Source organism: Bos indicus x Bos taurus, chromosome 18 (genome assembly GCF_003369695.1).
Source record: "Bos indicus x Bos taurus breed Angus x Brahman F1 hybrid chromosome 18, Bos_hybrid_MaternalHap_v2.0, whole genome shotgun sequence".
Lineage (NCBI taxonomy): Eukaryota > Metazoa > Chordata > Mammalia > Artiodactyla > Bovidae > Bos > Bos indicus x Bos taurus.
The window spans coordinates 49,746,451-49,773,977 of NC_040093.1; the positions used below are offsets into that span (position 1 = coordinate 49,746,451).

The window sequence follows — 27,527 nt, forward strand, 5'->3', positions numbered from 1 at the left end:
GGTGGGAGGGGAGAACCTGGAAGGAGAGGGGGCCCAGAGGGTTAAGAAGGTGGGGAGCCAGTGCATTTCTAATGGGGAGAAGAGTCCTGGTGAAGTAAAAGGAGAATGTGCCCTTCACTACTCCCTGTCATTGCCCCACCTATCCTAAGCCTGTCTGCAGTGCTTTAGTAGGTGTCACACCATTTTCTTTGTCAGTATTTTCACTGATCTCGAGTTAACACAGGAGCTTAAAATTAAATCTCTAAGGTGCAGCACAGATATCCTATATCTGTGCTTCTTTAAGACTAGATTTTCCTTGGGGAAGGAGCCTTCTGTAGAAATGCCTGAGCCCTGTAAATGTGGTTGTGAGAGGCCTGCGATGCTGAGACTTGCCAGATTTAAAAGCCAGGGTCCTACCCAGAAATCTTTGTGACTGTGACCCAGAGTCTGAAAATCAGCTACTTACCTGTTTGCCCTGCACTAAAACATTAGTAATGGATGGGGCCAGGCTGTCCACTAGTTTACTTAAAAGACTTGCTGCATGGCGCACCACCGACCTGGGGGCAAAGAAGAGAGCACGCCAGAGGTTGACAAATCTAAATGATGAATGATTGGGCCCCTGAATGGGGGGAATTAAAAAATCTGTACAATTAGGTCCTCGCTTAATAATATGGATGAAACGCTGACCGCAAGACACTGGACCTAACAGCTGAAATCTTCCAGACTGTAGGACTATCCAGAATTAGGGAGGGAGAGCTTCACCCTCACCTCTGCCACAGCATTATTCCTGCCATTAACTTAAAAAGAAAGAAAAGGAAGCCTAACTATCCCTTTGTCAGGGAGTGGTATTGGAGGAGGAATTGATTATTCTGATTTTGTATTAAAAAATTTATTATTAAGACTGTCACGGGTACATGACACTATTCCTATAACCGCTGTAAATCAAGTTTCCTTTGGTGCCTAGTAACCAAATCCCTGGATTAGGGAATTCACTTAGTACTCAATTTTAGGAAGTGATACAATGAGATACCAGCGTTTTTTGTTGTTTTTTTTTCCTTGCCAGAATGTTGAAGGAAGTTAATTCACACTACTATTTTAACATTTCTGAAAACGTCTTAGACTGTAAGGAGAACAGATTTTTAAGCACAGCACATGCAATACATAAAACATTTCCCCCCATCAAAAGTAAAAATCCATGTGGAACTTTCAGATGGAGAAAATAAAATAAAAATGTAGGTTTAAAGGTGTTTCCTTGTATTTCAGGATATCCATGGAAGTTGACCTATAAAAAACACGTTGCTTAATCTCAACATAGATGAACTAGTAGAAAATTCAGTCATATCTGATAAAGTTAGTGAAACAAACACTTCCTACTTTTAGAGAAGCTTTCACCCACACACTATAAGACCAAAAGACATATTTAACCCTGAGAACGCAAATAAGCCCACACGTTTCAAGCAGCTGGAGTTTCGACAATTTGTGCATGTTACCTGTTTCCCATGTACCAGAAAAGTAGTAATGTGTGGGGCTATAGAGGAAGAAAATTTCTGCGTAAATGCAGCCCCGTAGCGTACCGCCAACCTGGGTGTGTCAGTAGAAAGCCATAAAAGGGAAAATACAGTAAATAAAACTTCCAGGAGTTTGTTCTTTTAAACATAACAGTCAGGACTCTAAATGTTTGCTAATGATTTATCTAAAATACAAGTATTAAACATAAAGTAAAAGTAGGTTTGCTTAACTGAAGATTATAGACCAGCTTTGAAATTTACTGACTAAAAAGCAACATCTATTTGTTTGCATGCCTTACTGTGCTGAGAATTTACAGCAAAAATCTGAGACTTAACCACAGAGTTATTACATAATTTCTTCTTGACTGGAATAGTATATTTACTATAAATTAGAGTGGAAATACTGCTAAGAGATGTTTTGTCTAATCCTTTTATTTTAGAGATTAGAAAACTGAGGTTCATTGAAGTTAAGGGAGTTTCTTATGACATGACACTTTGAGATTTCTTTTTTCAAAATTAGATAATAATGGGTTATTAAAATATACATATATGTATATTTATATACTATTAATTTCCAAAATGTTAGATTCTGCTAGTAAAACTGTTAGAATTGCTTCAAAAATGCAGAGGGCATGCATTTAGGCATACCTACCCCACTGTGAATGTAAACCATCTTAGCTCAACTTACCTAAGTTTTCCTCAGTCTCTGGGAAGAGACTACCTCTGCAGAACATATCAGTTACTTTTTATGCAGTAACTACAATCATTAGGATTCATTAAACTTAAGCCATGAGAGAACTATCTTCTAAGTATATTATACTTTGCTTGTGTTTAAACGAAACACTGGTCTCTTCATGACCCTCTATAATGGAACGAGTTTTCAAAATACAAATTAGAACCTAAAGCACCTTGCTGGGACAGAGGAGGTGCAGGATAGGAAAAAGTCATTAGAACATCATGCCAGTGCATCCTCTCCAGGTTCTATTTCTACAGATGTCTTTACTCCCAGACATGCTTTTAATATCTTAGGAGAGCCAAGATAAAATGCAATGTAGGCAGATCCTTAGAAAGTAGGCACTCACAGTGCTGCAACCTTGGAACTTAAAAGGGAAATTAGAATGACTAGCCACCTTTAACACTGGTCCATTATCTTTAGGATACTGAATATGATAACACAAGTAAAAAAACATAATGACAAGGACGCTAATACGAACCAAAGTTTTTTGCTGCCAGCTCTTCTATAGACTCTCTCAATGTGATCAGAAACAGTACCTAGACATCGGATAATAGAGTCTTTGTTGAAAAAAGCTTTAATTAAATGCATAACATTTATTCTCCTTAAAAAACCTGAAATAATTAAATATGTAACCCAAATATATAGTGTGAATGTCCCCAGCCCTTGTTACAACGTAGTTTGAGTATATGATTTCGATAAATATTTTATTTCTTGAAATTTATTGTTTTCTTAATATACAATCAATATATTTAACAAATAAAAATGTTATTTTAATTTACTACAGAAAATAAAAAAACAGAATATGGCAAATTGAACAAAATACTGTAGACTCTGAATATATATAACTCTTCATTTATTTGTTCAAAAAAATGTGATGATTCTGTATATGATCAGAAACCAAACAAGGGTAAAGAACAGAATCTTTATCTTTTTACCCTGAACTTATTTTTACAGCTTTATAGCAAGTTGGATAAAATTATATTCAGATTCTGCAGATGCTTATGATTTTTAATATATAAAGTTTCACAGATTTAAAACATGTAAAGTCTTTTAAATATCTAAGTAACAGATGAATATTATTACCAAGCTTAAAAAATGGTTTGAAAAATAATTCTCTTGACATTTTCATTATAAATTATTTTATATAAATTGTTTTATTTTAAAGCACTACTAAAATACACGTGTACATGCTAAGTTTACCCTTCAGTCATGTCCGACTCTTTGCAACCCTATAGACTGTAGCCCAGCAGGCTCCTCTGTCCATGGGATTCTGCAGGCAAGAATACAGGAGTAGGTGGCCATGCCCTCCTCTAGGGGATCTTCCCGACCCAAGAATTGAACTGGCATCTCTTACGTCTCCTGCATTGGCAAGTGGGTTCTTTTAGCATGGCTGTCACCTGGGAAGCCTACTACTAAAATAACCATTCTGAATTCTAAGTTCCTAATGAAATGTTTGCTTTTTAATGATCCCATTGTTTTAAAGTATAAATTCTGATAAACGTCCTCAATATAACTGGGATCCTTTTCACACTTGAGTTTCAAGATTAATTAGGAACAGGAAAGATTCTGTTTGAAATCTGCTTAGAGTTCTTCTTCTGTCTTTATTAAATTAAAAAATTAAGACTGTATAATACTCAAGAAAGTTGTCTCTTAGCTACAGTAATGTAAAAACTAAGTAGACCTTAGTTTCTTTATCTGAATTGTTTATCCGAATAAACAAATATGTTCAGTTCACTACCAGAACTATAAATCTTATTAATTACATTGCTGTTTAGAATATCAACTCAATTTCTAATTCTAACCAAATCAATATGCCTCACTGGACAGAGGACTTTCAGATGAGCCAAAAATTTTGGGTAGTTAGATATTAAATACTTGAAATGTAGCCTATATTATTCTATATTATAAAATGCCAGAAGTAGACCAGGATGTAGAATTCAAAGATTCCTTAGTTGTAGATTTCAGGGATAACTGGGTTTCAGCCTTAATGCACAGTGGACACAAACACAGTTAAAAACGACTTATTTTCGTAAACAATCTTGACAGTGCGTTCTATTAAATGCCATGTTCCATTCCAAATGGCTGCTGCAGACCATGAAGGAGCTAATTCTTATGGCTATAATGATTCAGTATTGTTCTTAAAAACATACAGAAAATAAAAGTGGAAATAGAAACTGTCAATAAACAACTATGGAGTCATCAGAGGCTAACAGTCACAGGCAGAATCCAGGCTCCAACACCATTAAGATAATCAGACAGACAAACAAGCATTACTGCATGAAAGCAATTCAGGAGTTCATACATCAAACAGTCTATTCCATTCTAGGGGTACGAATGAACACTTTCCTTTTAAAAAACTTTTAGCTTTTAAAAATTAAAAAAGAAAGGTATACTAGAGAAGAAAATAACTTGTAACAGTTTAGCACATGTTCATTATGCATTTCTGATATATGTTCAAAAATAGAGAAGTCTTTTTATTTAAAATGTTCTCTTAGTTAGATACTCTTACCTTCCTTTGTGATGAAGTTGGGGCCTTCTCTTTTGAGCAGTATACCCAGTAGGATGGCTTGGCTAGCCAGACAACTACAGTCCTGAAAATATAAATCACTATGAGTAACTGGAATGAAATGGGTACAAAAATTACCACAGGGAGTAACTAATCATGAAACCTCATGATGCAAAGAGGAAATATTCTGCTATGCAATTGAGAAAAGATAAAATGTCATTGATATATTACCAGGCATAAGATGACATTATACAACTATTTATTTTAGCTACCTTGGAAACAGTGGGTAGACAAGCAGGCTTCCCGGGGTAGTAGAATTTAAAAATCAAATTTTCCAGGAAATAAGATAAGTAATGAATAGAAAATATGTTGTCTATAAGCTAATGCAGGTGACACTGATGCTGTCACCCTCTGAAAGATTTGGCCAAGTCATTTATCTGCTCCTTTTTTGACTTTACTTGTTCATAAATGGGAGACCACGTTGTTACCGACCCATTGTGGAGAGGAGGATGAAAGAAGGGGACATGTGTAGGCTGCTTATTATATGTGTTATGTTTTATGCCTATTATATCATATTCATGCTTATATAGATTTATAGGTAGTAACGATCAATCACAAGAACTGATATCTGGCAGGCTACATATTTAGCCTACTCAAATTTGGATGGTCCAATAAAATGTCACTGTGCTTATAGCTCTACCATTAGAATTATATTTCCTTTGATAGGTACTATACTATACTCTACATCCTCACCTGTCCTCCTCCAAAATGCAAATAACCTCAGGGAAGGGATAATACTAGGTTGCTAACCTAATATTCACATGGATGTAGTTAAAGGATTGCTTTCTTCAGTGACTGGAGAGACTCAGAGCAAACATGACCTAAACACTGAGACAGGAGAGAAGGCCCAGACTGGGAAAAGAAGAGAAAGGGCACTGAAAGAGAAACCTAGAGATCCCCAAAGCAACTATGGTTCTTTAATGGGCTATTTAATACTTTCATACACAAGACAACCCATTTTAAGCATCTTAAAGACATTCACGCTAATATTAGATCATGAGAACTACTTCTCATTACTGCCTCAGTTATAGACAGGCCATCTACTTCCAGGCTAGTTGCTACCTTCTCTGGGAGGACATAAAGCAATATGGTTTGCCCCTGGCAGTTCCTGCTCTGTCAACCTCACTCAGGGTCATGTGGGAATTGCATCTTCCTCACATTCAGTTTTTGAAGAATTTCATGGGTGAGTTTGTTTCTCCATTCAGTCATGGTAACGTCTGGCTTCTGTTCCTGTTCGGGAGCATTGGAGGTGCTGCTTTGTCGTTTGACTTTTGAATGTTTAGGAACTTCTAATTCCTCAAAACTCTTAAATTCTGGAAGCCTAGAATTTAAAAGAAAAAGTTTCATATTTCCTGCGTTCCTAATGGAATCTCAAGAAACACAATAAATAACCTAAAGGAACTTACTCTTCTATTTCACTGATTCGTAAGAAGTCAAGTTGTTCAACCACAGCTCCAGATATTAGTGTCTGAAATGCAATTGAGAAAAGATTCACAACTCTTAAATTTATCAAGCAATAACGTTATGATTTATGCACATACTATTCTGTAAGTATACAATACTTTAAAATCAGACAGATTTTCACATACAACAAGCCCCCTGAAACAGAACATAAACATCCAGCTACAAGTTCTTGAGTTATAATAAATAGCAGAATCAGATGAACTGTTTTTTCTTTCTATCCTCTTATTTATAAGTTCAATTAAAAACTCAGAACTTATTAAAGTGCTAAAAGATAAAAATTTGATGCTTAAAAAAAACATGAAATATTAAAACTGTATTCAGAAAATATAATGTGAAATTACTCTTTAGATTTGGCTACCATAATATATTTCAAGGCTATCCAATGATAAGATACTGCCAAATCTCCATTTTTCAGGATCATGAAGTTATTGATTATCTAGGCCAGTGCTTCTCTGTATTCTGCCAAGCAATATTTGGTCATTTTATATCCCATTGTGTGTGTGTTAGTTGCTCAGTCATGTCCGACTCTTTGCGACCCCATGAACTATAGCCCACCAGGCTTCTCTGTCCATGGGATTCTCCAGGCAAGAATACTGGAGTGGGTTGCCATGCCCTCCTCCAGGGGATCTTCCCGACCCAGGGATCGAACCCAGGCCCCCTGCATTGTAGACAGATTCTTTACCGTTTGAGCTACCAGAGAACCTCATGAGCAAACTAAATGAGGCCAAACTTGAACATAATAGTTGCTTGTCAGTGGTTCATGTATAAATGAATGATAACCCACAATGATTTTTACCACTAAGTGTCACTTCTAAATATCTGATGAATTGTCAGATAAAAGTGAGAAATATACTGACAAGGAAACAAGCCATAAATTGTTACTTTAAAAATAAGGTAATTCTTTCATCAAAACTGTGTTACATATATTACTTTTTCTATTTTCTCCTGTTCATTTCAAATGAGAAGCCACAGGATTTAGGGAATGTCACTCTTGTTGGTTAACCACCAGAGATGTGCTGCCTTCTCTTCTAGTGAAAATTTATAAAGTAGATGATCAACAAATATCCACTACAAATAGCAGAAGGAACATGTTACCAATCATACTAACGCCTCCTTGCAGAGTCTGAATGAGACAGGCCAATATGCAACTAATTTGCACATTTTTATGTGGCCCAGCCACAGTCTGTGCCTGGGCAGAGGGCAGTGCCAAGCAAAACTGAAGTCTACAGAGTGGTATTTCCTAAGATGCAGACTTACCCCTAAACATCTTGCTCTACAGTTAACTAATTTGTTAGACAAATATTTACTGAACACATATATGCCAAGCACTATGCTAGGTATTAAGGATATAGCATGAACAAAATGCACATAATACACATTAATTCAGCCCATAAAGTAAATGCTACTCTGAATTAACAGATAAGTTGTAGATTTCATTAATAATCTACAGAGTTTTTGATTTAAAAAATTTAGTTGGTTGCAGAGGCTCCTAAATTATTTTTAAAATTGAATTACATTTGTAAAATATTATATGTTATAGGTGTACAATGCAGTGATTCATAATTTTTAAAGGTTATACTCCATGTGTAGGTATTATAAAATCTTGGCTAGTTTTATAAAAAACTATTGCAATTATTTTGCTAGGCATTAATACTTTAGTTCTGATGGTAATTAAATAAATTAATATTGACAAATATGTGTCAAATGCAATACAGTATTCAAAAAGGTATCCTGTCAGTGATATTCAATTATATCCCCCAAGGCCCTCTCCAACTGAACATACCACCAGAGACTGTTCTCCATCCCATTATTCTGAATCCCTATCTTGCCTTATCTTTGGTTTTGCTCTTCTACTAAAATAAGTCTCATGAGATCAGGAACTCTGTATATTTTTTTTTCACCATTATATCTCCACTGCCTAGAGAGGGCACTCAGTATTTGTTGAATCAAGGAACCAATATTTACATATTTCTTACAGAGAGAACAGTAGTGAGCAGAATACTCTGGGAATGCAGAGATGAGTAAAGCCTGGACTAATAAGAGTTTTCAATCCACACAGGGAAGCAGGCCTAAGAAACTAGTTCTACCTAAAATAAGAGCTATAGCAAAGCTCAAGGAAAATGCCACAGAAACACACTGGAAGGAGAAATTAAGTCCAGACTTGGAGACTTCACTAAAGAGGTGAGATTAAGTTATAAAATTAAAGTGTATGACTTAGAAGGGAAAAAGAAAAAAAGCAGTTCTAGAATAGAGTAATAGCATGAACAGGGAAAAAAATAAATCACATTAAAGATTTGGAAAGTACTCAGTACTCTTGGAGTGGAAAGCAGGACTGAGAATTAGCTGCATGGAGACATGTCCTGGGTGATGAAGCTAGGAAGTGATGCTGAGGCCCAGTGATGAGAGAGACTATAGATCATGGGCTGAAGACATTTGAAAGAGCCTTAAATAAAGGCCCAGAGAAGTACACAGGTGCCATTTCCATTTCCTATACTAAAGAGAAGACAAAGGCTGGTTCGAGGGTGTGAGGGGTTGTTTAATGGGTATAGTGTTTCAGTTTTACAAGATGAAAAGAGCCTTATTCTCTGGTTAAGACTGTATTCAATGGTTTAGTGCATAGCAGAGAGCAGAAGATATAAAGATTAAATAACAGTTTAAGTAAAAGACTCATAAATGGATTGATTAAAAATTGGAAAGCTGTCATTTATGTCCAAGATGTAGATACGAACAAAGGCTTCACTGCTTAGTGATGAGAAGCTGTCATCCATTGCTCTGACTTTCAAAGTGCAGTGTTGCACAAACTCACGGTCTAGCATCTGTGCTGTTAGGATTGAACCACTTGTGTTGCCTATGTGAAAATAATCTGTACTGTTGTAAGTATCCTATACAATCTGATAATGTACCATTTCATTGTCTTCTGAATCTGCATTGGTAGAAAGCAACAACTGAGAGATGTTTCTGATACTATACAGAACAGTGTAACACCCTGGCTCCTTAACCCAACCCTGCTCTCAGGACATGGAAGCAAAATGTACATCCTTCAAGCAGAAGGCTAGATGTTTATTTTCTGGGAACCTGAAAAACCCAGAAGAAAAAAACACCCAGATATTGGCACCTGGGGTTTTCCCCAGCAAAACTGGTCCTTGCCACTAGCCCACCTTATAAGTAAATTCACCATGACAATGATCCTTGTTCCCAAACACACAGCTTCCAATAAACTTTTTATTCTCTCACTCTTAAAAATAAAGGGACATTTGGCAAAACTAATACAATTTTGTAAAGTTTAAAAATAAAATAAAATTGTAGTTGAAAAAAAAATAAATAAAAAAAAATAAAGGGATAGCTGACAAATGACTCCAACATGAAAGACTGAGCCCCCTGAAAACAGAGAAAAGAAACCTGAAAGAGATAATGTACAAAAGAAAGATTTCCAAAGCTATCCTGTTAATATTCTTAGAAGGATAAGACAAAATATAATATTCAGGAAAAAAGGACAACATACTATAAAAGAGAAAATTAAAAACAAGATAGCTAAAACACAAACATCAGCAGAGGAGCTACATGCTAAATATCAAGGAAATTGCCCCAGAAAGCATTACATACAAAACGACAAAACAAAAAATAAGGAGAAAAGATAAAAACTTAGATAAAAATCAATTGAGTATACAAAACACAAGCAATGGTGAATGAGAATGTAAACATGCCATTTACCAGGTTACTTACATAGGTCCCTCTTTATAAATTTTCCTCTTTCTTACTCAATACTGTGCACCTACCACATAAAAGACTATGAAATGATCACAACTTTTTAATGGAAATAAGAAATTTAAGCCCATAATGGACTATAATTTGGATAGTTTATGTTAATGGTCATAAAAGGATATTAAAAAAGAAAAGTATCCTCTCTGGTCTGAGTGATTCTGCAGAACTCGCCTTTAATGTTTGGTAAGACTTCAAAGCCCAGTGATATTGAAAGAAAGGAGGCTACTCCAGGCAGAGGAAATGGAGTGAGCAGAAAGGGGCAGAACCTCAAAAAGCTGAGAACACAGTAATTAAGCTGTATTGGCTGAAGCAGAAAGAATGTTTAGCAGGAGATAATTGTAGGCAGAGAGTCTGCTATGGCTAATAGGGAACCACAAAAGGATTCTGTTATTTAGGAGCTGTGAAAATAAAGCTGTAAAATCTGAATGGAACAAGCATTATCTCCAGGTTGGATGTCACTGTAGGGTAGGGAAAAGAGCACTGGACCATGGAGTCAAAAAACCTGAGATTATACAGGTCACTTCACCACTCTGGCCTCCAGCTTCCTCAGATGCAAAAGTAAGGTAAGAGATGACCTTTTAAAGTCTAAAATTCTGATGGGAAACCAGTGCAATTGCTCAAGCATCAGATGGGAAGGATCAGATAAACAGGGTGGAGACAACGTGAATAGGAAGGTAGACAGAGAATAAAACATTCAGACAAAAACCTTACAAAGAATATAATTAAGAAACATAGTTGATTCTATGGATTAATTGTGCTGGAAAAAGAAACACTGAAATTCAGAAGACTACCTGTAGACGATCAACATGAACTTTGACTCCTCCAATCATTCCTTTCTTAAACGCTGCCAGCATATCTAATATGGGATTGAATCGGCTACCTCTGAAAAATATAAACAGATAAAATGTGCATATTAACAACAGAATGAGAAATTAATAATCTAGTACTAAGTGCCCTTTATATATGCAAACCACTCTGTTACATGCTGAGATGGATATAAAAGTGTAAGGAGGCCCTGCTTCCAAAGGGTTCACAGTAACAATGGCAGCGAGATGCATGCACCTCACTTCTTTCATCAGCCTACCTTATATTGTCTTCCCGGATGAGAACAAGGAAAAGTGGACGTCCATGCATTTTCCAGTATTGCTTAATAAACTGGAGTGCATTCTGTTAAAACAAAGAATGAGGTAGGATGTAATGGCACAGTATCTGAGTTGATCAGGATGCTTAACCATTAGTGGCAAAGAGCCAACAAAACTCTTACATATCCAGATAATATCACAATCAAACTCTGGATAAGATAGACTACTTAGGGGTAGAAACGTTCTAATAACACTCAGGTTAAGCTAGAAATCATTTTGACTTTAAACTTTGTTCTTAAAAATAATCAGATCACCAGATCACACATGTCTTAAGGTTGCCTTGTTTGCTTTTTTTTTTTTTTTTGAGGCCTAACAAATACAGTTCAAGAGTAGTCTCAGGGAAGGAAAATCAACCCAAGGTTATCATCCAGAAGATTAATTCTCACTCCATAATTTATATTACAGTAGGTAGAAGAGATTGGGCTGAATCTATATATACCATCAGAAACATGGAGAGTTCTTTATTTGATTCAATTTCTATTAGCATCATTATCACATCAAACACACACATAACATTTTACTATGTACCAGGCACTATTCTGAGGGCTCTGCATGTATTAACTCCTAATCCTCAGGACAGTCCTGTTCAGTTACATAGATGAGAAAACAGGAACACAGAGAAGTTAACTAATTTGTCCAAGATCACACAGCTGGTAAACAGTGGAGTCAAGATTTTAACAAGTAAATCTGGCTCCAGACTTCATGCTCTAGGCCATGACTCTAAGCTTCTCTACTCTGCAAATGGAAAAGGGAATGAAGGAGATTTTAACTGACTGGGTATTATGAGTTAGATGAGGTTTTATTTGAAATTCTTCATAAATAAAATCATTTTGCTAACTCAACTTTGTTCAAAAAGAGATAAATTTACTGTTATATGAACCTGGTTTCCAAAACAGTTTCCCCTCTGCTTTTACAATATATATATAATCCTTTTATTCCATTTGTAGAAGGTAGAGCAAATAAAGTCATACAACTTTATATAAAACAGAATACATCTATTATTCTAAGGCTGCAAGTAGTTTAACTCCCCAAAACTATGCAGATGTTGTTTAACTTTCATATTTGATACTGTGTTAATCCAGTAGCATAGGCCCAGGAGCACTTCATTTAACATACGATAAAATCAGTAGAAACAAAAACATCCCCTTCAATTAAAAGGCTACCTTTATGTCATCTATCAGCAGCAAAACATCTTGAGACATGTAGAAATCACTAAGGTCAAAGATGATAGGGTAACAAACCACAGTCTTTCCTAGAATGCGATAAATCTGTAAGCAATAGTAAAAAAAAGTCATATATCCATACACACATATATACGAAACAGACGAAAGGCAAAGGTACAATACTACAGTCTTAAAAATTAAAACTGATGTTTATTCTGAATAAGCAAATAATCTTATAAAATCTATATAATATCAAGAAATTTTAGCTTCTTAATTGAATCAGTATGCTGATAAAGTAGTTCACCTTTATTGTAATGGAAAAAATCTGAGTAAATACTACTACAATCAGATATCTTACTATGCTTAGAAGTAACAGTGAGATGCGTATTTATTTTTAGAAGAGTTCATGATAGCATACAAAACTAATTATTTACTTGTAGAAAATAATAATTGAGATAATTAGCACAAGTATGATGAAACGTGCAAATGGATGCACAACAGGTCAAACATCATTCTGGTCTGTGGTATTACAATCTGAAGACTGCTCTATAAGGAAATTTCATGAGCACCTTTGATGTACCAAGGCAGCCAATAGGTCTATCTGGCCTTCCGCAGAGTCCTAATTTTTCATTGACACCCAGATGGAAATAAGCCTGTAAGACACAAATATGTAAATCAGAGCCAGACAAATATTAATGCTTTTCGTTTTTTTTGCCCCACCTCAACTACTGCCCTGCTAATTTCTGATTTTTCCAAAGAGGCCAGGGAAAACTTTATTCAACGGACTTGCAGGAAAACAAGACAGCCAATGACATCAACTTAGATTCTGGGGCATTGGGAGATTTGAGAGTGAAACTTTTGAGATCCATTTAGCAATATTCTAAAATTCAGTACTGTTCTTATATTATCATGTCATAAATTTACAACTTGCATGGCTCTACCTGATTCACACAAGAACACAGAGAGACAGATGCTTCCTATGTGATAAAACTTTTCACTATTTAAAGTTTAAAAAATCAGGGCCACATAACTTCTACTAGATTTCCACCTTCAATTATTTCCTACCAACAAGAAAATATCTTTATTGCTTTTTCTGATTATATGAATTTTATGAAAAATTTAATCCATATCCTACAAGGGAATGATCCTGTTATTCTCTCAATCCCTTAGGCAACAACTCTTTCACTTTGGCATGTGTTAAAAGGAGTGTAATTTATTGTTTGATCCCTAAGAAACACTGGAAGTATAAAATATGGTTACAAATTTTTAACAGTACATAGATAAATATATACCCATATCATACACACACACACACATGCATATATTTACATAAATGGGTTCATATACTATATAATCTGGTATTCCAGTTTTTTAAAATTAGTATTGTTCTTTTCTACAAAGTAAAAACAGACCTAGAATGAACTAGATGTTAATCAGTGCCAGAGGATGAGTGCTTAATCCAATTAAGAGGTCTCCTTACCATATTTAAAACTAACATGGATTCACCTGATGAAGGTAGCTCCCAATTTTTTGTTATTTCAAAACCAATTCAGTAACAACCTTTTGTCAGTGTAGTATTACTTCTGCAGGATAATTTCCCAGACTTGATAGAGTCAAAGAGAATATATATTTTCTTTCAAACATAATGCCAGGTTGGTCACCCTCCAGAAATAATGGACCAATTACATGTACATTAACAGTGCAGAGGACATTTTTGTCACTCTCTTGGGTCACAATGATATTTCATTTTAAACAACTGTATTCAAATATTTTGTGGTTGACCATTTTCCTATATATTTAATAGCTATTTGTATGTTCTATACATTTTTTCCTTTGATCAAATATTTTACTCAATTTGCTCATCTTCAATGTTGTTATGAAATGTGAGAATGACAGCACATTAATTCAAACATCATTTCAGCATGTGGTATTTCAATCTAAACAATTTTCTGCTAGGAAATTTCACAAGCACCTTTGATGTGCTGCTTGTTTATGCCACCTACAACTAAATTTATTTAAATGTGTCAATCACTTCCTTAATGGCTTTTTGGCACTGGTGTTACTCTAAGATTGGACTTTCCCTTCCAACAGTTATAAAATGTTCTAATTTTTCTTTTAGTAATTTTATATTTAATCATTAAAAATATTTAAATCTTTAACCTGTCTGGAATTTATTTTTGTACCTGAAGAGAGGCAGAAATCTAACCTAAATTTTTTTAAATGTAAAATAAAACCAACTGTCTTTACACAATCTACTGACTATGATTTGAACTGATTTCAAGTATCAATCTCAACATACACAAAATTAACACCATCACCAGAGCTCTCTGTTCATTTTGTCATGATGCACACATGTATGTCAGAATTAGGTCTGTCTCTCTCCTTCTGCACTGACTATACCTAGAGAATAGCACCCCCTGAGTTGGCACTGTGCCTGGCATACAACTGGTGCTCAAAAAATACTTGGTGGATGAATGAGAAAGCAAGTTAACGTCCTCTGGAGCCACATGTACTGTGCATATTAATTCTGGAATAGTAGTGGTTTTAGACAAAGCCAACTAGACAGAAAAAGTTCTCTATAAAGCATTTTATTGTATAGGCTGCACTGAAACTGCAATGCACAGCACGAGATGGAGATATCCTTCCTTTGTATTTACCTAGGTAGAAAGGAAATCTTTAAATACTACCCAATTACATTAAAAGCAGCTTCCTTAACTTCCTGAGCCACAGAAGGTCTATGACAATTAGGTAATCAGATGCAGAATGCTTGCTGTATTACAGGATGCAGATAATACTGTTCCTATGTTATATACATTCACACCATTTAATGTGCTGAAACATACAGTAGGGACAAAACCACCCAGAAACCCAGAAATACTTCATTCTCTTGGGTTGGCCAAAACTTTTGTTCAATTTTTCTGTAAGATGACTCTAGTAGCACTTAGTTGTCTAACTTCATTCAAAACAACTGTTGGATTGTATTGTGACAGCTGTCATATCAGTGTGCATAAAAAAAAACAACTTAGCAAATTGGTCAATTTTTGTGTAGCCATTTTAATACTGAGGATGGAAGGGGAAAAAAAAGCAACATTTTCAGCCATTATGCTTTATTATTGCAGGAAAAGTAAAAACACAACCGAAATGCAAGAAAATGTTTGTGCAGTGTATAGAGAAGGTGCTATGATTGATTGAACGTGTCAAAAGTGGTTTCTGAAGTTTCATGGTAGAGATTTTCACTGGATGATATGCCACGGTTGGGTAGACCAGTTGAAGTTGATAGCAATCAAACTGAGACATCAACTGAAAACAGTGTTATACCACACAAGAGACAGCCAACATACTCAAAATATCTAAATCAAACACTGAAAATCATTAGCACCAGCTTGGTTATGTTAGTCATTTTGACATTTGGGTTCCATGTAAGTTAAGCAAAAGAAAAATCTTCTTGATCATATTTCCACATGTGATTCTTTACTTAAATGTAACAAAAATGTTCTGTTTTTAAAACAAATTGTGACAGGCAATGCAAAGTGGATATAACTGTACAATAATGTGGAAGGAAGAGACTGTGGGGCAAGCAAAATAAAACCATCACCAACCACACCAAAGGCCAGCCTTCATCCAAAGAAGGTTACACTGTGTATGTGGTGGGATTGGAAGGGAGTCCTCTATATGAGCTCCTTCAGAACAAAATGATTAATTTCAATAAATACTGATCCCAGTAAGACAAACTGAAAGCAGCACTCGACAAAAAGTGTCCAGAATCAGTCAACAGAAAATGCATAATCTCTCATAGGATAATGGAAGACTGCATGCTTTTTTGATGACCAGGTAAAAATTGCTACAACTTGGCTGTGAAGTTATGATTTGCTGTATTTGTGACATTGCACCTTCAGATTTCCATTTATTTTTGTCTTTAAAAATTCTGTTAATGGAAATAATTTCAATTTCCTGGAAGACTGTGAAAGGTGCCTGGAAAAGTTCTTTGCTCAAAAAGATAAAAAGTTCTAGGAAGACAGAATTATGAAGTTGCCTGAAAAATGGCAGAGGGTAGTAGAACAAAATGGTGGCTACATTGTTCAATCAAGTTCTTGGTGAAAATGAAAAAATGTGTCTTCTGTTTTTACTTAAAAATTCAAAGGAACTTTTTGGCCAACCCAATAAGTCTTCACTTTGTAACAGAATGCTTGCTACCACATCTGTGATTCCTCAGCACCTTGGACTAACATTTATCATAGTACAATCAAAGTGGATTGTCATTAACAATTTTTTTTCTGTCATCTCACGAGATTCAGAATTCACTGACTAAGAACACAGGCAGGGTCATTTTGTCTACGTGCCCCATATAGTGCTCTGCATAGAGCAGGTATTGCTGATGAAGGAATAAAATGCCACAATCATGTCATCTAGAGCCATGTTGGTCTTTTAAATCTTGACTGCATGTTGTCTGGTAGAGTATAGACTCTAACGGAAAGAGTTGTTGATATCAAAATTTGGCCTGAAAAAAGCAGATTCAGGTTAATTTGCTTTGAAGGCACGTTTATCAAAGAATAATAACCTTTGTCTGGAGCTTTCAGTGAGAGACCTTAAAAGTGTATCAGCAAATACAGCCTGTACCTGAATGATAAGTGCACAGTGTAACAGCCTTGGATTTTCAGACCTTCCATGCTGCCTCCTCTCCTTACCTAGGGGATCCTTACTTTCCTCTTGGACTCTCTTTGCCTCTTCTACCACGAAACCCAGCTTTCCACCATTTACTTCTTAGTGTGATTTTAAAGTGTTAACCTCTTCTAGGGTTCCTAGCATTTTCAGCCATTATCTCTTTAATTAGGGCAGAAAAATTCTAAATTTGTTAAGGACTTTTGAAGAGCTGGTGCTCTGGGTTACCTCTGGTTTTGTGGCCAGTGGGTAAGGTCCAGTCTGATTAGCAACAACACTGGGGCCTTGCATTTTCCCTGCAATGTGCGCCTCACTTCTCGAAACTTTTATTCTTTTTGTAAAGTCAAGGCTTTAATCAAAAACATTTATATCAACTTTATTGACTTCACTTTGATCACCTGAACAAACCAAACACTTCCACCAAACACTGTGGAAATTTTTCCTGTATTGCTTTTAACAATTACCAAATAAAAACAGTCGTTTATTAAATAATTAGTGGAGATCAACAATTTCCTGTCCCTAATGAGCAGGAATATTTCTAAACTCAGGCACTCCTGGATACATCTGTAGAGCAGTGCATGCAGAAGGCCTCAAAAGTCACCACTTTTAATTCAATCCAGTAGGTATGTAACTGTATCAAAGATAAATTCAGTTGTCACTTTACAATTATATTGAGAACCAGCAAACCAAAGAAGATAGGAATCACTTCAAAGAGTAAGGCAAGAGAAAAAGGGCAATAGTTATTACCAACAATATTTAGGTGAGAACATTTAATAGTTAAAGGGAAAATCAATCAAATGTAAAGGTTAATTTAATACACCACTACTAATATTAAGGCTAATTTGTTATTTAATTGGTCAGTCCAGGTTAGTAACACTTTAGCAAGGAATGGAATTAACAAGACCTATGAATATAATGCACACACACAATGCAGTTGCTTTTTAGTAACAATGTTTGATAAAGTGGGTCTCTCAGCTTAATCAAAGACTTTTGCATCAATGACCTTATTTTAGAATTGGATTTTAGCTATGCTTCTTAACTATAAGTAATCATCATGCTCTAGTACCTCTACAAAGGAGACAGTAAAGAAACAGCATCACTTACTTTCACCAGCTCCTGCTGGGCCCAGATCTGAATGGGTTCCACCTGTTGAGGAGTTTGAGTCTGAATACCATATGTGTTGAGGAAAACTTGAAGGCTAGAGAACAAAAGGAAAAAAAGATATTGCATTTATTAAAAACAATGATGAAGGGGGAGGAGAAAAGGTGAGAGACTGTGCTAGCTGGGAATGTCTTATCATGTGTTAAATACCAGCAATATGTCATCTGCACTGAAATCCACAGGCCCTCTTTGTGGGGGCGGCGGGGGAGGTTTCTTCACAGAGCATCAGATGTGAGCTCTGGTGGCTGGCAGTGAGGTCAGTACTAACTTGGGGGGTGATCCCCATAATCTGTTTGCATTAATTTCTCAAAACTATATGCTGGGCAACACTGGCACAGGTCACAGACTTTAATATTTGCACCATCTAAGACAAAATTGTTTTTAAACATGAAAATGTTGTTCTGACACTTAAAGTGACATTAGTGACATCCTATAAACCCTGTCAAGGGGTCTATGAAACTAATTTCTACCACCATACACAATATTATAAGCCTAAAGCAATCAACCCCCTTCCCTCTCTGTCAAAAGAACATACCACCCATCTGGATTTCATACCGTTGGCTTTCTGCTATGAGTGCTACATAAACAACCAAATCATTTTCCAGTGGACCCTGTAATACAGAATAAGAGAGAGGAACATTTTAAAAGATCTGATCGTCACTGACAATAAGGAGAACCAAGGACAACATTAACCACCTCTAAGCAGTTCATTAAAATGACGGACACCAGCTGGCTCTAAGCAGTCTCCTCTCCTTCCTTCCTCTCCATTTGCCTACTAATCAATTTGATGGTGTAGACAGAGTAATGGAATACCAAGGAATGGAAAGCCATAAATCTCACCACTGCCAGAGGGCCAGAGGGGCTAGACTTTCAGGGCTATTTTGAATGATGCATAAGAGTAGTTTAGGGACTGAGAGTCACTTTCCATCATTTAACTATGACGGGAAGAGTAGGAACTAAAAATAAAAACCCAACTTACATATTCTCTAAAAAAAGTGACTGTGAGTTAAAATTGCTCATTCGACATCTTCACCGCAAAAAGCTTTCCCTTTTTTTGTTAGCCAATTTTCCTTGGGCACCTTATACATCAAAATAGCTTTATTCTAATATACAGCTTCTACAGTAGAGAATGAACTACCCAGTTGACTATATAATTAACACTGTGTTTGTTAAATACAAGCTGTTGGGCTTAATAGTTCTAATCAAACATAGTGCTGGACATTTATTATTCTTTTTTGTGTGGAAAAGATTCACTGTAGCATATATTATGCATTGTTAAAATGAACCCAATTTTAACTTGTATATAATTAACATTAAGAAGCACCAATAAACTACAGTATTAGGCTCTGAAAATACTGATCAAACATAATTTCTTTATAGTAATGAATCCAACATTCCCAATAGTATGCTGTAAAATGTTTGATTTACCATCAGTCAGCTTCTTTCTATGGTATTCAATATGCCACTAGAATTTACGTGTGACAGAACGCAAGAAACACCAGAATACATATATCAGCAGTAAATAACATACAGTAGAAGGATGGTTCTCAGAGTCATCATGAAAATGCCATTTCAGGCAGTCCTCAATGTGATTTAAAAGAACAGATGAGAGAAAATATGATGGAACAACCCCACAAAAACAAATACACATTAATAATGCTATAAATTCTATTTTTATTTGATAAAAACTTTAAAAGTTGATGTTACTCAAAAAGATGAGAAAAAGTAATTATTCAGAGTCTCAAGACTTCTAACAAATAAAAACATTAAAATTTATTTTTCTTGGATGAAATTTATTCATCAAAAGGAGAAGTAAACTTATGGTGTGCCATTATCTTGAGGACAATTGGAGTTTTTAAATAAAAAGCAAGTGAATACGTCTATTAGAATGCAGACATTATTCCAAATAAAAGGTAATTTGTAGATCCTAACTGGCGATTAGGTATCTTCTTTTCGAATCACAGGCCCGTTTGGGACAATGTTGTTTCTATTTGCATGACAGAGCACTCAGATCTAAAATGCCTACTACAACATGTTGAATCAGAGTAAGCACCTGGTTAGGGAACTATTTGATGGTTGAAGAACACTTCTATTGTGAAAACAGCATTTCAGAAACTTCCAATTCACAAACCGTCTACCATAATGAGCTTAGGGTTTTAACCCTAGCCCAAGTAGGACCCTTCACCCCATTTCTTTTCACAGAAAAATTTTTGCATGATCAGTCCCATCACAACAATTCTCTTCCAAGTGACAAAGTTGGAACTACTTTTCTCTGTATTTTCATAATTCTCTTCAAATCACCAAAATTGTTGTCTAAACCAATGAAGTCTCTTTGAAAACTTCCTAATAATAATTAACCGATTCTATTTCTGAATGGTATTATTTTTCATAATATTATAATACTTTCTGCTTTTAGGTTCACAAAGTATGTAAGAATACATACACACACACACACACACACACACACAAATATTCGAAGGACTCCAAGATGGCACAGAGGTAAAGAATCTATCTGCCACAGAGTAGGAAATAGCAACTCCAGTATTCCTGCCTGGACAATTCTATGCACAGGAGAATCTGAAGGGCTACAGTCCATGGTGTCGCAAAGAGTCAGACACAACTGTGCAACACGACTGTGCAAGTCAGCATGCACGCATACATACTCAGTGACTCCTCTCACATAGAATACACAATGTCCTAAAGTGATGGTTACTGTTGCCATTGTTACTTTCCAATCCTGAATGTTGCTATAGAAATGAAAAGAGATGGGACTACTTCCTAGTGGTCCAGTGGTTGAGAATCTGCCTTCCAATGCAGGAGAGGCGGGTTTGATCCCTGGTTAGGATCTATTAATAAGATCCTACATGGTACAGAGCAACTAAGCCCAAGCAAGCCAGTTAGTGAGCCTGAGGAACTAAGACCTGATGCAGCCAAAAAAATTTAAAATAATTATTTAAAAAATGAAAAGAGAAGAAGATTAAGGTATTTTATCAATTACTTTATCAATTATGGTATAAGGGAAGGGTTACAGGATTTTGGTGACAAAATTGGTGCAAATTAGACGATCTCACCCTCTTCCACCACCACCCCCACATGCATACACACAGACACCCTGTTTAAAACTCTCCACTGAATTCCCATTGTTCACAGAATAAGAACCAAGCTGCTTACAACAGCCTACAAGTCCTTACATAGTCTAGCTCCAGCCTACTATTTTCTCATTCTATTCTCTTCTTCACCACATTTTGGCCACACTGGGGTCTCTCTGTCCCTTGAACATGCCAACTATGTTCCTATCAGAGGGCCTCTGCTCTTGTTGCACTCTTGCTTGGAATGTTTTTCCTTTAGATTGTTGCATGCAGGTCTCAACTATCATCCCTTCCTTAGAAAGGCCTTCATGTTCTACCATGGCAGCCCTCCTCTGTTACTTTGCCTTATTTGTCTGCTTCACAGTACTTGTCATTTCTAGAAATTACTTGATTTTATTTACTTATATGTTCACTGTTATTCATCCCTACCAGAAAACAACTCCCTGACAGCAGGCAACTTGATCTATCCTGTCTATCGCTATGGCCCCAATGCCAAGAAAACATGCCTGCCACACAGTAGGTGCTTCCTATCTGATGAATGACTGCCCAGGCAAGTTTCTCTATGTTCTTCTATGTTTATGTAAAATAAAAAATGAGAATAATGGTATAGGAGGCCTAACACAAAGGCAGAGGATCAAACAAAAGAGAGCCAATAGAAATATTTACGAACCTTGATCTGCTAAACAAATGATATTTATACTATTATTTGCTGTATGACTATATCAATTAACCTCGCTAAGCCTCAGTTTCCTCACTGGTAAATTGGGATAATAAAAGTATCTACTTTACACAGTTTTGAGGATAATACATAACATACATAAGCACATAACTGCATCTGACATGCCCTTTTTTCTCAATATAATATACATACTTTATTTTTTATTGAAGTGCATAACAATTTAAATAATGCATATTATTATTTAAATTATAGATATACAATATGCTGCTGCTGCTGCTAAGTCGCTTCAGTCGTGTCCGACTCTGTGCGACCCCATAGACGGCAGCCCACCAGGCTCCCCTGTCCCTGGGATTCTCCAGGCAAGAACACTGGAGTGGGTTGCCATTTCCTTCTCCAATACATGAAAGTGAAAAGTGAAAGTGAAGTCGCTCAGTCATGTCCGACTCTTCGTAACCCCATGGACTGTAGCCTACCAGGCTCCTCCGTCCATGGGATTTTCCAGGCAAGAGTACTGGAGTGGGGTGCCATCGCCTTCTCCAGGTATACAATATAGTGATTCACAATTTTTAATGGTCATATTCCATTTATAGTTATTATAAAATATTTGGCATATACTCTTAAGTGTTTAAAAAACATTAGCCCTTTTATCAATCCAGTAACATGACCACAATCTTGGATCACTGTTACAGGCTTTCTGGACTTTCTGCTTCACGTTTGCTTCTGCCTATCTTTTGTACTTTATGGTCAGGTTAATTTTCTTTTATCAGTGATTTTCACAAAGGAGGTGGTCAAAAAATATTTGTTGAATGAACGAAGAAAAGGGAAGGAAGGAAGGATGGGTGAGTAACAGATTTTTATGTCATGTTTAGGATATCACTTTATACTTCAAAACCAGTATTTCCCAAATAAAGCCCCAACTTCCTGATGATCTTCACAACTTCACTGCTCCCTGAAGTGCCCTGCTTGTGTCCCCTCTGTTTGCTTTAGAACACACCATTAAACAAACAAACATCATGTTCATCTCAAGTTTCTGTGCACTGTCCTATCTTTGGACTGTTCCTTTCTGCTTATCCAGTTTCTGACTCACTCTTTTCAACCTGGTCCACTCTACAGAGTCCCACAAACATCAGGGTGCTAAGACTACAGTCTATCACCAATAGCAGATGATGTCTGTCGGAGTCACCTGTCTTCTCTCTGCCAGGGCTTTCTGCAAGCTTATGAGTGGTCTGTATCACTACAGAGTGCACCTTTGAGGACCCTCTCATGCTCTTTTCTCACTTAGCATGTACTCAGCACCTTATACCTAAAGAAGGCAGTTGGCAGCTATTTGGTAATCTGGAAGAATATTTTTAAAATAAATATTGTTACATTTTTATTAGCAATACAAAAATCTTCCCCTCAGCATAAAAATAAATATTTGCAAATTTAAACAGGATATCTCTAACTAAGGGAAAGAATCCTAACTAAATGCACACATATTTTTAATAAGCAATTAAGGAATGTATGAGCTTTCCTGGTGGCTGAGTGGTAAAGAATCTGCCTATCAATGCAGGAGATGTGGATTCGATCCCCGGGTAGGGAAGATCTCCCTAGAAAAGGATACGGCAACCCACTCCAGTATTCTTGCCCACATAACATAAAATTTACTATCTTTATCAGTTTTAAGCATACAGTAGAAGAGAAACTTTTATAGCATACCTTGCCCATGAGCTGGGCACTATCTATATTAATACTGCAACCCATCTTGCTCAAAATTTTAAACTATGGTAATTAAAACACTGCACATACATCTGTCTAGATTCTAGTTTTCAAATTACCCAAATCAGATCAAAGAAAGTAACAAGGCTAGATTTTCAGCTAGGAGTTATAAATAAAATAGTAAAATACAACTTTCAAAGAGTATATAGAGAAACTTAAATGTGAATGTACCCTAATGGTTTCCCTTCCCCTCTTCTTTTTCAAATTTAATTTTAATAATTAATATAATTCAATTATTTGGATCATAGAAAAAGCAAGAGAATTCCAGAAAAACATCTACTTCTGCTTCATTGACTATACTAAAGCCTATGACCATGTGGATCACAAAAACCTGTGGAAAATTCTTAAAGACATGGGAATACCAGACCACCTTACCTGTCTCCTGAGAAACCTGTATGCAGGTCAAGAAGCAACAGTTAGAACCGGACATGGAACAATGACTGGTTCCAAACTGGGAAAGGAGTATGTCAAGGTTGTATATTGTCACCCAGCTTATTTAACTTATATGCAGAATACATCATGCAAGATGCTGCCTGGATAAAGCACAAGCTGGAATCAAGATTGCCAGGAGAAATACCAATAACCTCAGATATGCAGATGACACCACCCTTATGGCAGAAAGCAAAGAAGAACTAAAGAGCCTCTTGCAGAAAGTAAAAGAGGGGAGTGAAAAAGTTGGTTTAAAACATTCAAAAAATGAAGATCGCATCCAGTCCCATCAGTTCAATTCAGTTCAGTCGCTCAATTGTGTCCGATTCTTTGTGACCCCATGAACCGCAGCACGCTAGGCCTCCCTGTACATCAGCAACTCCCAGAGTTTACCCAAACTCATGTCCATTGAGTCAGTGATGCCATCCAACCATCTCACCCTCTGTTGTCCCCTTCTCCTCCTGCCCTCAATCTTCTCCAGCATCAGAGTCTTTTCCAATGAGTCGCTCTTTGCATCAGGTGGCTAGAGTATTGGAGTTTCAGCTTCAACATCAGTCCTTCCAATGAACACCCAGGACTGATCTCCTTTAGGATGGACTGGTTGGATCTCCTGGCAGTCCAAGGGACTCTCAAGAGTCTTCTCCAACACTGCAGTTCAAAAGCATCAATTCTTTGGTGCTCAGCCTTCTTTTCAGTCCAACTCTCATATCCATACACGACCACTGGAAAAACCATAGCCTTGACTAGATGGACCTTTGTTGACAAACTAATGTCTCTGCTTTTTAATATGCTGTCTAGGTTGGTCATAAATTTCCTTCCAAGGAGTAAGCGTCTTTTAATTTCATGGCTGCAGTCACCATCTGCAGTGATTTTGGAGCCCCCCAAAATAGTCAGCCAGTGTTTCCACTGTTTCCCCATCTATTTGCCATGAAGAGATGGGACCGGATGCCATGATCTTAGTTTTCTGAATGTTGAGCTTAAAGCCAGCTTTTTGACTCTCCTCTTTCATTTTCATCAAGAGGCTCTTTAGTTCCTCTTCACTTTCTGCCATAAGGGTGGTATTATCTGCATATCTGAGGTTATTGATATTTCTACCGGCAATCTTGATTCCAGCTTGTGCTTCTTCCAGCCCAGCAGTTCTCATGATGTACTCTGCATAGAAGTTAAATAAGCAGGGTGACAATATACAGCCTTGATGTACTCCTTTTCCTATTTGGAACCAGTCTGTTGTTCCATGTCCAGTTCTAACTGTTGCTTCCTGACCTGCATACAGGTTTCTCAAGAGGCAGGTCAGGTGGTCTGGTATTCCCATCACTTTCAGAATTTTCCGCAGTTTATTGTAATCCACACAGTCAAAGGCTTTGGCATAGTCAGTAAAGCAGAAATACATGTTTTTCTAAAACTCTCTTGCCGGTCACATCACTTCCTGGCAAACAGATGGGGCAACAATGGAAAGAGTGACAGGCTTTATTCTCTTGGTCTACAAAATCATTGTGGACGGTGAAGTGAAGTGAAGTCACTCAGTCGTGTCCGACTCATTGCGACCCCATGGACTGTAGCCCACCAGGCTCCTCCGTCCATGGGATTCTCAAGGCAAGAATACTGGAGTGGGTTGCCATTTCCTTCTCCAGGGGAATCTTCTCTACCCAGGGATCGAACCCTGGTCTCCCGCATTGCAGGCAGACGCTTTAACCTCTGAGCCACCAGGGAAGCTCCTATAGTTAAAGAGTGGACCATAAAAATCAGGTTTTACTTTTGCTTATAGAAGTAGAACAACTCAACCAAAGTCATTCAGAAGCTTTACTGCCACTGGATCAAGTAGAGCAAGAGAAGACTGTTAGCAAAGATCAGTAGGATTGGATTTTAGGAGCAGGCAGTGGGAAGAATGTGAGTTTTTTCTCGGATAATGGCACAGAAAGATGAATAGATTCTATTTACATCTTATTCATGGAAATAGCATGAAAGCCTATTAACAAGAATTACATTATCTTGTTGATTATGTTTTGTAGTCCAGTTTAGAAAGTCAAGGAATTATATCTCAAGAGTCTGCTGTATGTACTGTCACAAAAACTCCAGTTTTTAAAGATGAGGAAACTGAGGTGAAGAGAGGTGAAATAATATGCCAAAGGTCACACATCTAGTCAGGTAGAGCTTAAACCTGACTGCAGATATGTCTAAATCTAAAGTCAATGTGGTGCATGTCAGGTATGTGTTTCATGAATTATGTGCTGCTTGCAGCTGTGGTTTGTATTAGTCAGGGTCCTCCAGGGAAACAGCCAACAGGGTGCATGCATGTGTGTGTGATTGTGTGTGTAAAGAGCAGGGATTTAATGTAAAGAACTGGTTCAGGCAAACATGGTGTGTGTGTGTGTGTGTGTGTGTGTGTGTGATTGTGTGTGTAAAGAGCAGGGATTTAATGTAAAGAACTGGTTCAGGCAAACATGGGGTGTGTGTGTGTGTGTGTGTGTGTAAAGAGAAGAAAGACATATAAAGAACTGGCTCAGGCAATTCAGGAGTCTGACAAGTCCCTCGATCTGCCAGGTGAGTGGACAAACTGGAGACCCCTGAAAGGGATGGTGTAGTTCTAAAGGCCAGGAGGCTTAAATATCCCATTCTAATCTAAAGGCAGGAAAAAAGCCAATATTTCAGTTTGAAGGCCATGAGACAGGGAGAATCCACTCATACTTGGGGGAAGGTAAGAGACTCGTTTCTTTTCAGGCCTTCAGGGATAAGGCCCACCTACATTATGGAATGCAATCTGACCTGCTCACTCTACTGATCTAAATGTTAATCTCATCCAAAAACACCTTAACTCTTATCCAGAATGTTTGACCAAATAGGTGAGCACTTCATGTCTCAGCCAGGGCGACACATAAGATTATCCATCATATGAATGTCTTACAATCACGAGGAGCAATTGTTGTTTTTCAGTGTCACTCAGTCCTGTCCAATGCTTTGCGACCCTGTGGACTGCAGCACACCAGGCTTCCCTGTCCTTCACCATCTCCTGGAGGTTGTTCAAACTCATGTCCACTCATGTCGATCACTCATGTCCAGATGGTGATGCCATACAACCATCTCATCCAATGTCATCCCCTTCTCCTCCTGCCTTTAATCTTCCCCAGCATCAGAGTCTTTTCCAATAAGTCAGCTTTTTGCATCACGTGGCTAAAGTATTGGAGCTTCAGCATCAGTCCTTTCAATCAATATTCAAGGCTGATTTCTTTCAGGATTGACTGGTTTGATCTCCTTGCAGTCCAAGGGACTCTCAAGAGTCTTTTCCAACACCACAGTTCAAAAGCATCAATTCTACGGCACTCAACTTTCTTTTATGGTCCAACTCTAACACCTATACATGACTATTGGAAAAATCATAGCTTTGACTATATGGACCTTTGTAAGCAAAGTAAGACTCTGCTTTCTAATATACTG

The 27,527-nt window shown here is 37.0% G+C and overlaps 1 protein-coding gene across 4 annotated transcripts in view; it reads right to left on the reverse strand.

Moving 5' to 3' along the window:
• Positions 1-27,527, reverse strand: part of PHKB (phosphorylase kinase regulatory subunit beta) — a 228,364-nt gene that overhangs the window by 35,079 nt on the left and 165,758 nt on the right. For 3 of the 4 annotated variants that reach the window (XM_027513690.1, XM_027513691.1, XM_027513692.1), the window contains 11 exons: positions 18,696-18,751; positions 18,084-18,177; positions 12,890-12,973; positions 12,321-12,425; positions 11,100-11,182; positions 10,807-10,897; positions 6,196-6,257; positions 5,948-6,110; positions 4,733-4,814; positions 2,702-2,759; positions 446-536 (listed from right to left, as the gene is read on the reverse strand). In XM_027513690.1, the coding sequence (XP_027369491.1) occupies positions 446-536; positions 2,702-2,759; positions 4,733-4,814; positions 5,948-6,110; positions 6,196-6,257; positions 10,807-10,897; positions 11,100-11,182; positions 12,321-12,425; positions 12,890-12,973; positions 18,084-18,177; positions 18,696-18,751 (969 nt within the window). Of the gene's footprint in view, positions 1-445; positions 537-1,469; positions 1,561-2,701; positions 2,760-4,732; positions 4,815-5,947; positions 6,111-6,195; positions 6,258-10,806; positions 10,898-11,099; positions 11,183-12,320; positions 12,426-12,889; positions 12,974-18,083; positions 18,178-18,695; positions 18,752-27,527 lie in introns of all 4 variants that reach the window. The other variant, XM_027513689.1, reaches the window with a different exon arrangement.